Source organism: Rhinatrema bivittatum, chromosome 2 (assembly GCF_901001135.1).
Source record: "Rhinatrema bivittatum chromosome 2, aRhiBiv1.1, whole genome shotgun sequence".
Taxonomy (NCBI): domain Eukaryota; kingdom Metazoa; phylum Chordata; class Amphibia; order Gymnophiona; family Rhinatrematidae; genus Rhinatrema; species Rhinatrema bivittatum.
The window spans coordinates 352835903-352849156 of NC_042616.1; the positions used below are offsets into that span (position 1 = coordinate 352835903).

The following is a 13254-nucleotide window of genomic DNA, read 5'->3' on the forward strand; positions in this document are numbered from 1 at the left end:
TGAGATATTTTAGGTCACAGGAGTGAAGAGGCTTGAATGGTAGTTTCATGAGCCGACCAAGAACCAAATTAAGGTCCCAAGAAGGGGCCGGAGGACGTAAAGGTGGCTTGATATGGAGCAAGCCCTTTAAAAAGCGTGTAACGAGGGGTTGTATTGATATAGGAACCTCCCCGACACCTTTATGGAAGGCGGCTACCACACTGACATGCATTCTGATTGAAGAGGTCTTTAAACCTGACTGTGACAAATGCCAGAGATAGTCCAAAAACCTTGGGATTGGACAAGAAAAGGGATCAAGGGACCGCGAAGTGCACCATGATGTGTACCTTTTCCATTTATAGGAATAAGATTTTCTTGTGGAAGGCTTTCGCGAAGCAATCAGGACACGAGAAACCGAATCTGAAAGGTTAAGTGGTTGAAGGATTAACCTTTCAACATCCATGCAGTCAGGGACAAGGCTCAAAGATTGGGATGGTGTAGGCATCCGTTGTTTTGAGTGATCAGATGCAGGTCCATTCCCAAGGGAATGTGCCTGCAGATGGAGAGATCCTGGAGTATAGGAAACCACACTTGGCGTGGCCAGTGAGGTGCTATCAGGATCATGGTTCCCTTGTCCTGACGTAGTTTCACGAGAGTCTTCGAAAGAAGAAGAAGTGGAGGGAATGCATAGAGCAGACCGGTTGCCCATGAGAGGGAGAATGCATCTCTGGGCTGAGAGCGCTCGCTCTGAATGAGGGAGCAGTAGTTGTCTACTTTGGGGTTCTGAGGGGACGCAAAGAGGTCTGGGGGTATCCCCATTGGCGAAAGATTGAGGTCGCTACCGAGGGGTTGAGAGACCACTCGTATGGCTGGAAGACACGACTCAGTTTGTCTGCCAAGACATTGTCCACTCCCGGCAAGTAGGTGGCCCTGAGGTACATCGAATGGGAGAGCGCTTCCGACCAAATTTGCGCAGCTTCCTGACACAGAAGGAAGGAGCCTTTGCCTCCCTGCTTGTTGATGTACCACATGGCCACCTGGTTGTCCGTCTGAATCAGGATGATGTGATTTGACAGGCGTTCCTGAAAAGCCCTAAGAGCATATCGCATTGCTCGAAGCTCTAGGAAGTTTATTTGATGTTTGGCTTTCCCTGGAGACCAAGACCCTTGTGTCTGTAGATTGTCCACATGGGCTCCCCACCCGAGGTTGGAAGCGTCGGTGGTGAGAATGAGTTGAGGATCTGGCACTTGAAAGGGCAGACCCTGGAGGAGATTGTTGTGATTTGTCCACCAGGCGAGAGACAGACGGAGTGAGTCGGTGATGTGGACAATAGTCGACAGAGGCTGAACAGCTTGAATCCATTGAGACCTCAGAGTCCAATGCATGAGTCTCATGGCCAGGCGGGCCATTGTTGTGACATGGACTGAGGACGCCATGTGACCTAAAAGGACGAGGAATTGGCAAGCTGTTGCTGTATGCTGAGACTGCAACTGGTGAGCAAGAGACATGAAAGGTAAGCGCTCGTTGTTGAGGGAGAAAGGCTTTTGCCTACAAGGTGTCCAAGTCTGCCCCAATGAACGACAAGGTTTGAGATGGGACTAAATAGGATTTTTCATAATTGACGAGAAATCCTAGAGAAATTAGAGTGTGTAGGGTCAGATCGAGGGACGACCGAGCAGCTTGCTGAATTGGAGCCCTGATTAACCAGTCGTCCAGATAGGGGTAGACATGAACACCTTGTTTCATGAGAAAAGCTGCGACAACCACGAGACATTTGGTAAAGACTCGTGGTGCCAATGCTAGGCCGAACGGAAGCACGCAGTATTGATAGTGCTTTGGGCCTACTAAAAACCTGAGGTACTTGCGATGAGCTGGAGTTATTGCAATGTGTGTGTATGCGTCCTGAAGGTCCAGAGAGCAGAGCCAGTCTCCTCTTTGCAGAAGAGGTAGAAGCGAGCCCAAGGTTATCATCTTGAACTTTTCTTGCTGTAGGTACTTGCTGAGAGCACGTAGGTTCAGAATTGGACGAACTCCCCCGGATTTTTTGGGGATCAAAAAGTACCGGGAATAGAATCCTAGGCCTTGCTGCGAGAGTGGGACGGGTTCTATTGCTCTTAACTGGAGAAGAAGGGAAACCTCCTGCTCCAGAAGGATAGAATGGTCGGATACTCGCCATGCTTGCAGAGGTGGTGAGTCCGGTGGAAGAGCAAGAAAGTTTAGGTGGTAATCCTGAGCAATGATTGCTAGTAAACATTGGTCGGTTGTGATTGATTGCCACATGCCGTGAAAGTGGCACAATTGACCTCCCACTGGTATGCTTGGCAGAGGAATCAGGCTGCTGCTCTCCAAGTGAAAGTCAAAAACCTGAAGCAGGCCCCGGCTGGGGAGCTGCTTGCGGCTTTTGCTTTCGGGCCTGGCGAGGCTGAGGTTTTTGAGAAGGCCTCGTAGTTCGGGACCTTGCTGGTGGAGGATAGTACTTCCTTGGACGGAAGAAAGACTTCTTAGAGTCCTTCCTAAAGGGCTGTTTTGAGGGGAAGTTGGAAGGTATCGATGAGAGCTGTTTAAGGGTCTCATGATGGTCCTTTAATTCAGCCACTATTTGCTGGATCTGTTCACCGAACAGATTGTCTCCTACACATGGTAGGTCAAATAGCCTGTCTTATACTTCTGGCCGAAAGTCAGAAGATTTGAGCCAGGCCCATCGTCTTGCCGAAATGGCAGCTGCAGACACTCTAGTAGAGGTGTCGAAGATATCGTAAGCTGTTCTTATCTCATGCTTTCCTGCTTCAAACCCCTTGTTGACAAGGATTTGAAGCTGTTGTTGGAATTGATCAGGCAGGGTTTCAGAGAAGTCCCTGAATCTGCTTGAAAATGACCCTATTGTATTTGGTCATATACAGCTGGTAAGCAGCAATTCTGGAGATGAGCATGGCCCCTTGGAACACTCGTCGCCCAATATTGTCTAGAAACTTGTGTTCCTTAACAGGAGGGGTAGATGAGTGAGGCTTCGTCCTTTTTGCTTTCTTTTGAGCAGATTCCACCACAACTGAGTGGTGGTCGAGCTGAGATTTTTGAAAGCTGAGGGCTGACTTACTAAATAGGTAGTGTCAGCTTTTCTGTGGACTGGGGCAATGGATCCTGGGTTTTCCCAATTTTTTTTGAGGAGGTCAAGAAGAACTTGATGAACGGGAATAGAAGTGATCACTTTAGGGGCATCCAGGAATTGGAGGAGCTCCATCATCTGGTGCCTATCATCCTGCTCCGTCTGAAGCTGAAAAGGGACCAACTCAGACATTTCCTTCACAAAATTAATGAAAGAGAGGTCCTCTGGAGGAGAACGCTTTCTACGTTCAGTAGGAGAGGGAGGTGAAGTTAAGTCATCGGTGTCTGTGAAAGTATCATCACCCCAGGTGTCATAAGGATCAGCAGACTAACCTGTAGGACGAGAAGGGGGTTGGATACCCGAAGGCCCCGGCTGAGACTCCGAGAAAATCGAAGGAATCGACAGGGGCACCGTGGAAGGCCTAGAAGGCATCGGTGCTGGTATCGAAGGCATCGATGGCGCCGATGTGCGTATCGCTCCCGATGAATGAATTGGTGGCGAGGGACGAAATGGCATCGATGGCTGAAGCAATACTCCCGAAGGAGGAATGCGGAACGGTGTTTCTCCTCCCGATGAAGCTGTCAACGGGGAGCGCACTGGAGCCATCGGAGACCCGGGAATCACCGGTGGAAGGGCGGTCATGAGCACCTCCATCCGGGATAGCAGCGGTGCCAGCGCTGCTGTCATCGGGTCGGTGACCAGTTCCACTCTCTGTGCCAGTGTCGGAGGAACCTGGAGCCGTTGCATCGCCTTGTCGATGGCTTCCTGGACCAGCCGATCCAGTTCTTCCCGGAGACCTGGATCAAGCAGCCCCGGCTCCGTGAGGGAAGAGGGAGGCGGAGGCACAGTCGGAGGGACCACCTTTACAGGCAGAATCGCGACTCCCAAACCCCGATTGGGTGAGGGTGGCCTCAATGTCCCAGTCGCACGAATGGTTGATGCCATTTCTGGATGGGGCTTCTTCGATGGTGGCTTGGACGGTGGCGAGGTCGATGATTTAGCTCCCTCGACGGTCCGAGACTTACAATGCCAATGGCGGTTTCTCCCTACGATCCCCTCGATCTTGAGGGGGAGTAACGGGAGTCGATGGCCGTGATGGCGGACAGTCACTGGACGGAGGTAGATGCTGGTACGACTTCAACGATGCCGGTTCCGATGACATCGATGCGATGGACGGCGTCGGGGTGTGAGCACGGAAGAGGAGTCCCATCTTCTCCATTCTGGCTTTGCGACCTTTTGGTGTCATGAGGGCACATTTGGTGCAAGTCAGGACATCATGCTCATGGCCTAAACACATTACACAGACTCCATGAGGGTCTGTGTTAGACATGGTACGAGTACAGTCTGGGCACCGACGAAACCCCGACGCCATGGCCATAGAAAAAAATCAAGCCGCGGTATGGTCGACAGCCAGTAGGCCGCGAGGGTCAAACTCGACGGTAATCAACAGAAACGGGTAAAAACTTACCGGAGTACCACGGCCTGAGAAAAGTTAGTGGAAGGACCCTTGTGGGGCAATTTAAGTTTAATTAACTCTGTGAGGAAAATTCCTGTCAGGAATCTCTTCAGAGCTCCTAAACCGCGAGGCTACTGCTGCGCGGAAAAAAAGAAGAATGAAGGGTGACCCCTGCTGGCTGCAGGGTTAGTGCCATGCTGGGCATGCCCAGTAGGGGCCAGTCAAAGTTCTGGAAACTTTGACAGAAGTTTTCTGTGATTGGGCTCCATCCTGATGAGGTCACCCATATGTAAGACTACCATCCTGCTTGTCCTGTGAGAATACCTGCTCCTCTCTCTACAAAATTTCAGCTCAAATACCACACCTTCTTCTGTCCTAGCCCCTACTTATAAAAGGAAGTTCCATCTCTGGAGGAGGAGCTGAACTGTGGTATTCCTTCTAACTGGTTTGTGGGATACTAGGGACATCTAGTGGCTAATCCAGAGGCGTGCCACATATGTTTTTAAAAATAATTCAATGTGTAGCAAAAAGAATAAGAATTTGCATAATAAGATTCTTTTTGGCAGGAATCCATCTAAAAGTCTTAGCTTAGCTGCAAGAAGGAACTATACATTGATCCTTTAAAATGGAATAATGCAACAAAGATGCAGGACATTCTAAGTTTAGAGGGCTGTGATCTAAGGGCACACCATACTATTTTCTCACAATAGTTGCCACTTTGTTGAACTTTCATAAACATTATTACTGTACAACTTTAAAATTGTGGGCTTACCTATATTTTATCAAGAAGTATCTTGGAATTCTCAGTTTGCAAAGATTTATATCAATACAATCACATTTCCCTCCAAACCTATTCATATTTTAATTTCCTAATTCAAACCATTAAAATACTCAGCTAGCATACCCCAATTTTTTTTCATATATTCAAGCATGAGGTGAGTGAACAAAAGATTTATTAATATTTTTATTTCTATTTAAGGTAATTGAAATATGAATATTTATAAGAGATGCATAACTGAACAGTAACTAGGTTGAAACCTTGATGATGTGCTATTACTCACAAATGGACATGGGACTTGACTTTTCCTTTTACTCTTGTATGAATTCCCAATACAACAGGATTGAGGTACATTGACAAGGCAATAAGGAGAAGCTTCCACAGTTGTTGGCTGTGCTGTACCTGTTCTATCAGTTTTTCATGATTCACAAATACTAACTGCATTAGAATAAATTAAAAACAGCAATCAGTTTAAGTTACATTCATTTTAGTATATTTGATATTTCATGAAATTCAGTTGCAATATTAACCCACCACATTTATATACTTTTACCAAGCTTCGAAAAATCAGAAATGTAATAATTTTAAAAACCAGACAATAGAGAACATAAAATAAATGTTCAAATGAAAAAAGTTAGATATGGGCACAGAAAATATAGTAATGTGCACGCATTTAGTTATGCATTTTTTGGTAAGACAAACAATTAAACTTACCCCAACAGGCTTGTAGATTATATTATCTCCACTAAATCTCTCTGGCTTAGAAACAATCCTAATAAAAGACAAGGAGGGAGTGAGTAATTGTTGGTGTAAAGACAGCTTTTCATAAAATTAGTATGCATGCTATAGAAGCACAGACATTAAAATTGCCTCATTTTAAGTGCTAAATTAAACCTAACAGTTTACATCCAGGGTCATTTTGATTTTTGCAGATACAATCATGAGGCAATTAATATTCCCCATGAAATTACTGGCAAAACGAGTACAAGTTCCATGTCCAGATCTGACTAGACTGTAAATGCTGGATAGGTCTAGCAAAGTTTCTAATTAATTCAGCCAAATTAAATCAGAACAAACAAAACTGGTTAGGATTCCATCTTGCTGGAAGTGAATTTTTTGAGCTTGTGATTAAACCCCCTTATCTCCATCTTGGCAAAGAACATTGGGATGAATCTGCACTGACAATCATAAGAATGAGTGCTAGTACCAACCTGAAACACCACAGGATAAACAGCAAAAGACCTGTGAAATCTTAAAGATGGAGTTGGTCTACAATAAAGCAAAGTTGCTTACCTGCAGCTGATGTATTCTATGGACAGCAAGATAAACCAGTTGCATGGATAATGTCATCTGATGGCAAGGAGGATGGAACTTATACTAGCTAGAGCTACAAAGATCTAGAAGATCTTTCTTCGATGCACAGCCATACACCATTAGGCCCCCTCATTCATGAACTGGAGCTTTTATGAAAACAATTTTTGAACTCCAAACGAAAGTGTGGGTAGGGGTGGAAGGAAAGGTTTGTGCGAGCGATTATTCCTGCTGTCCACAGAGACCACCAGTTATAGGTAAGCAATTTTGTTTTTTTGGACAAGCAGAATGAATCAGTCCACATGTTGTACTATTTTCTGTTGAATTAACTTTGACAAGGGTGGCTTATGCATTTATTTTTTTATTCTACTAGATTGGTACTAGTATGTATTGATTTATATTGTTTTAGAAATTGTATTTCTTTTGTTAAGATTTACTCTGAAACAGCTTGGCTGTTCCCTTAATGAAAGTAGGGAGGCAGGGCCTGGCTGGTGATAGGGTATTGATTATTATAATTGTTTTAGTTTTACTCTATTGGATGATTTGTAATTTACTAAATTTTGTATTTATGAACTGTATTTTAGAATTAAGTTTTACGCTGCTTTGGGCAATCCCCTGGGTTTTGATGAGATAAAAATGTAACATATCATACAGAGAATTTCCAAAGGGTTATTTTTTAAGCCCCTTACCATAGTCTCTTTAAGTCAACCTGCACAAATGGATGTTTGGCAGGAAGGAGTTAAGCAAAAAATCGGAGTCAATTTTGCAAAAGATTTCTCAGTACATGCTCTCTAAGGGCCTGATTCACTAAGCATTTTTCCCATAGACAAAGAATGTGAGAACATCCTTAGTGAATCAGCTCCTAAATTTAGTATCCTGGCAAGAATTAGTATCTAAGCAGTAAGAAGAAAATGTATACATTGAAATCCACGTAACAGCTTTACCTAAGTCTTCAACAAAGAAAGAGCCAAGGTGAGCTCAGATGCTGCTATTGCTCTAACATTATTTGCTTTTATATGACCCCATAGGAAAGAAGCCCACTTTTGTATAGGAAAAGGAAATGCATTTCTGAAATCCAATTTGAAATTGTGTGTTTTATAACTGCTAGCAAGGGTCTGTTAGAGTCATAAGAGATCAATAGCTGGGTGAACTTTGACATCTTTAGTTCTATCAATGTAGAAAGAAAGTGCTCTTTTACAGTATAAGGTATGGAGGGTTGTTATAGCTTTAAGAATGTAAGGCCTAGGGGGCCATGTGATGTACATTGAGAGCTAAGACGGGTTTTTGGCTATTCTGAAGACCTCCTCTTCTTTTTATAAAATGTTGTGGTTTAATCTTGCAAGTTACTGTTTGTTTTTCTTTTTTTTTTAAACACTTTAAAACATTTCACTCTGGGAAGGCTTCTTGCAAATTTTTGGAATTTTACAACTTCTTTCTCACTCATTATGGGGGTCATTCATCCAATTGCGTTAGGGTGTTATCATGCTCGTTACAGCTTTATTGCATGCGATAACGCCGTACGCACACGATAAATAGTGCATCACAAAATGTGTATGCAAATTTGGAATTAGTAGTCAAGTGGGAGGAGTGGCGGGGTTAATGGAAATTAGGGTCTGCTAGTGCTGCATGTGATAGAGTATCGCACATTATCATGGGATCTATCATGGGAAATAACTATACCTTTTTTTTGCAGTAGGGTGAAAAAAGTATCAGGGGCAATATCGCAGATTGCGCTATTATCACGGTGAATATTGCATGCAATAAAAACAGCAATGATAATGGACACACCTATCATGCCTTCCTGACCCAATTAATAAAGAAAACAAAAAAAAAACAAAACAGTTTTTATCTGCGCTACCTTCCTAAAGTCATATTGTTCCTTGCAAGTGTAATTGTCATGGCATACTGGATGCCTTGGCAGGCTCTCCGCATATGACAACACGTGGAATAAGAACCTCAAGAACAGCCAAGGTCTGTTCCAAGGCCTTCTAGGGAAGAACCAGCAGCAGTCAGAGCCACAGGTCCTGCGGGCTCAGGGCACATGCCACCGTCCGGCACACAGGTGGAAATGGCGCTGAAGATTCAGGGAGCATATATTTCCTCCACAAACATCCTTGCTGGGTATTCCAGAGGACTTTGTGCTTAGCAGGTATCAGCTCAGCTCTCGGGCAATGCTGGAATTATATGAAGAAATTCGAAGGGATCTGGATGCTGTCACTGAAAGGTTCCGCACTGTGCCTGGCCTCAAACTGTTGGCTGCCCTGCATTTCACGGCAAGCAGCTCCTTCAAACCACAGTAGGGGTAGTGTGGGGAATGTCCCAAACCACTTTCTCACGCTGTCTCAACCAAGTCATCGAAACAGTCACTGACTGCATTCCTCGCTACATAACATTTCCTCATGACAGGCAGGACTTGATGGACTTGAAGAGAGGTTTTTATGCCTTCATGCACTTTCCCTTTGTTGTAGAAGCAATCGACAACACTCATGTGGCCATCATTCCACCCCATCAGAGGGAGGAGATGTACCACAACAGAAAGCTCTTCCACTCCATCAAAATGCAAGTGGTCTGCGATGCTTGAATGCGCATAATTGACTGTGTGGCCAGGTTCCTGGGTGCCGTGCATGATTTCTTTATACTTAGGCAACTGGGCCTCTTTGAAAATTTTGAAGCTGGCCTGTATGGTGATGCTTGGCTCGTACGTAAGACACACTTTTCTTTCTGTATTCCATCTCTGCCTATGTGTTTGTAGCTAATGGCATCCAAATGGGGAGTTGCTGCGGGGGAGGAAAGGATCGGTGGCAAGACAAATGGCTTGTACAGTCACATATGCAGCCCATTAGCACAGGGCCATGGCTTTTTCGCCATGTGCTTCAGAGTGTGGCAAACATTGTGACAGCAAACAATGCACAGCACCTAAAGCTTGCTGAATGAGCAGGCACTATAGACTTCGAACGTCTTCATTAGCAAAATGGTCCCATTCCTATCCTCCCCTCGGGAGCTATTTCAGTGTCACTGGTGAATCACAAGCTTCAACTGTCCACACTGCCACCACAGCACAATCACGTGTGGGCCGTTACTGAGGTGTGAGGAAGATTGTCGCAGACTGTTTCTGTACAGCCTCATACACCTATACTACAAGCAGTGTCCTGTGCATGTTGGTGGCCTGCCATATTCCGTGTGTGTTCTCAAATGGTTTTCTATGTAGGACAGACTGCAAAGATGCCACGGACATTTGCATTCACACCATGAGGTATGGCTTTTGCAGGTAACACAGGTTTGGCAGCTCTTATGTATGTCCTCAAGGTTGGTAGGTCGCTACACACCAATAGCCTTTGCTGGATTGCGAGGGCCTGGCACGCAATGGTTGCAATACCCACATCTGATGTAGTAGTCCTCAATAGCTGACCTCCTTTATGCTACAGCTAGCCAGTACTGGCCTACAACAATGTGATAGGCAGTTAGGCTCCGCAATTTGCCTTTTATACCTCAGCAAAGGTACAGGCCACCTTATATAGTCTTACTGGATGCTGTGGTTTGGCACTCACATCTGCAAGTGACAATGCTATGATTGATGCGTTTCATCTATCATTGCTGCAGGAGATTCCAGGTACGGTTGCAGGACCTGACTTCTCACCCCCATTGCCATTCCCAACACACCGGCAGAGATGAGGTACAATAAGGCCCTATGTGCTATCCGCTGTGTCATTGAACGCACCTTCTGATTTCTCAAATGTCACTTTCACTGTTTGGACAAGACGGGTGGAGTTGCAAAGATAGTGCTGCTCTGCTGCGTATTCCATAATCTCGCTCTATGCTATGGAGAACCAATGGAGATACGTCCATATCTCCCCCCGCATCCACCATGTGTCCCGGCATGAGCCTAGGAGACCATGCTGCGTGGCAGCCAGATTCACCAAAACCTTATTGAACGCTACTTTGCCTAATAGGCCTCACATACCCCTTCCAGAGGAGGAAGGCCAGAAGCCTGTTAGGTGCTCCTGTCCGTGCTATCCTCTTTCTTTCACTCACTGCTTCCTTGTGTAGGGCAGTGTGTAACAGAAAACAGAAAGCCTACTCTGGCTTCGTCTTCACAATGCAGCAGTAGACTGTACTTAAAAAAACTGTAGTGAAATAAAGATTACATCAAAGACATGTCGCTGCCACCATGTGTTTTCCCTGATAGTCTGACCGAAATAGGCATGTGTGGCACGACACTTTGTGGCTTGCCAGCCTTTCCGAGTGGAATCCGTCCTATCGCTCACAAGTGTGATGCCACACCAGCTCCTCCTGGAGCATGGAGAGCTACAGTTGTAGAAAAGCTATAAATGGTAAGTAACTCAGAAGCTTGAAAAGGCACATGTGAAAGGTACAGGTAGACAGGTAAAGGTTTCAGTAACATATTTTCCATGTTACAGACTCATTCCAAAGTGCAAAATTGTGTGCATGTGAAGTGATATCTCTGTACTTGCTCTGCTTACTGACACATGGCCATGGGCACACAGAGCTGACACCACAGCTCCACCACTTAGAGTCACTGCAGACTAGGAATTCCAACTGCATACACATTAACAGCATATGTAAATCCAGTCCTGTTCTTACTGCCATGCATGCAGATATTGACAGTCTTGATTTCGCTTGCAAAATCTATAGGAAAATCAGAGAAAATGCCTGCAGGTAATAGCTTACAAAGCATCACAGGATTTACCAGTCCCAAAAATTGGACCTAGTTAACAACAGTAATGAACACATCACACTGTTGTAGTTGGTTGCCTTTCATTACAGCCTTGCTGAAATCACTTGTGCTACCTGGTGCCATTTCCACTATGCGCACAGCTCCTTCCAAACTAGCCTTCCTCTTGGTGGTTCCATGTACCCCAACACACATGCACCCTACTACACCTATCGATCATAGTTAGAAATAATAATGTGCAAAAGGTGAGGGCCTTGGTCATCGTGATGTCAGCATAGCTCTCTGCTTCAACGGCAGGGGAGAAGAAAAACGGATACTTCACGCATATCGAGCATAGCTCCCTGCTTCAACGGCAGGGGAGAAGAAAAACAACCAATAAGGGCTGAATAACATAGTCTGGGTAAAACAAATAAGCATGGGTGTAGCTTGCTTATTGCTGCGGTTACTTCCCCTACTACCCCTAACTAATCAAGCTTGATATTTCACTTGGCTGCAGTTCCATCACTGCTCTCTACATTAATGGTGGGGGTGGAAGGGAAATAGAATCAAAGAGCTAAGAGAAACAGATAAGTATGAGAAAAAAATGTGTGAAGCTTGCTGGGCAGACTGGATGGGCCGTTTGGTCTTCTTCTGCCATCATTTCTATGTTTCTATATAAGTATGTTGCACACGCTTTTTGGGGAGCCTACAGCAGGATGCACTTCATGCTCAGGGAAGGCAGCATTGGGAATCAGATACTGTTCTGCCTTCACTTGTATTTTCCAACTACCTATGACATGTCACTGTCACATCACTCTTACAGGGCACACATCTATCATGAACAAAGGTTGATGTCATACAGGCCAATGATAAGGTGTGTTTGAATCTCCTGCCTTCAACTCTCCCCTCACACGTAGCCTTACTCAGATATGGAGATGTCAGATAGCTGCAAATTCATTATGCATCAATGATAGTCATGTGGTATAGCTGTATGCATGTGTGTATGAACCCTAAACATATGCAGAGTATTTGGCTTTTACCTACACCTAATACCTGTTACAGTGCAGCAGCAATCTCTGAGCACTATGAAAGCACATAGGCTGAGCACTCCTCCCCCAAATAGTTTGCAGATAGTTCCGTTGCCAACATCACTGCACACGTTTCCATGCTTTCATGATTGCATGCCCTTGCTGATGCACATGTGTCACCACTTCTGGGTAATCAGGAAGAGCTGACATCCTCTAGGCTGAGCGCTATGTGGTGTATATCACTTCTACTGTTAGTTCTGAGAAGGGCAGGTCTGCTCCTACACTGTCAATGAAGTGCTTTGTGCAATGCAGTATGTGTAGAGAAAGCCTTGTCAGCTGAAGAAGTAATGAGCCTTCCAAGCTTCCTCCATAGTAAACAGGACCCAGTGCTGAATGTATAAGCCTACTGCTCCCAGAATTGTCATGTGCTTGCCATGATGTGATGTGCTTTCTGTGTTGCCAGATACGCACTTAACATACCTAAGCCCTTCAGGGGCCCATTTCAATACATCACACTAAGTATGTGTCATTTATTCCTCGGAGAGAAGTGTTTTATGTGGCCAGGTATAGATAATGGTTGGGGAGGAAGGACTCAGCCTACCTCATTAGCAGTTACTGCAAGCAGGGCTGCCTTCGGGATTCGGTTGTTACCTGTAAGGGCATCCTTATTTATTTATTTATTTTATTTCGAGCTTCTTCTATACCGATAGCCGTTTGCACATTGTATCGGTTTACATACAACTAATAACTTTTGGGCGAGACCCTTACATAGAACAATAACAATTGTGTGAATAGGAAATAGTAAAATATCTATAAGGTGAAAAGGGGAGTTATATAAAACTCGGTATCTTAGGGCAGTGCAAGTAAAAAAAAACTAAATGTTAAAACGAGGAATTATAAATTACAGGGTATCATGCTAGAGTATTT

General features: G+C 44.8%; 1 protein-coding gene across 4 annotated transcripts in view; it reads right to left on the reverse strand.

The window, feature by feature from the left end:
• Positions 1-13254, reverse strand: part of ERP44 (endoplasmic reticulum protein 44) — a 505107-nt gene that overhangs the window by 201098 nt on the left and 290755 nt on the right. For all 4 annotated transcript variants that reach the window (XM_029589904.1, XM_029589906.1, XM_029589905.1 and 1 more), the window contains one exon: positions 6031-6088. In XM_029589904.1, coding sequence (XP_029445764.1) covers positions 6031-6088 — 58 coding nt within the window. The remainder of the gene's footprint in view (positions 1-6030; positions 6089-13254) is intronic.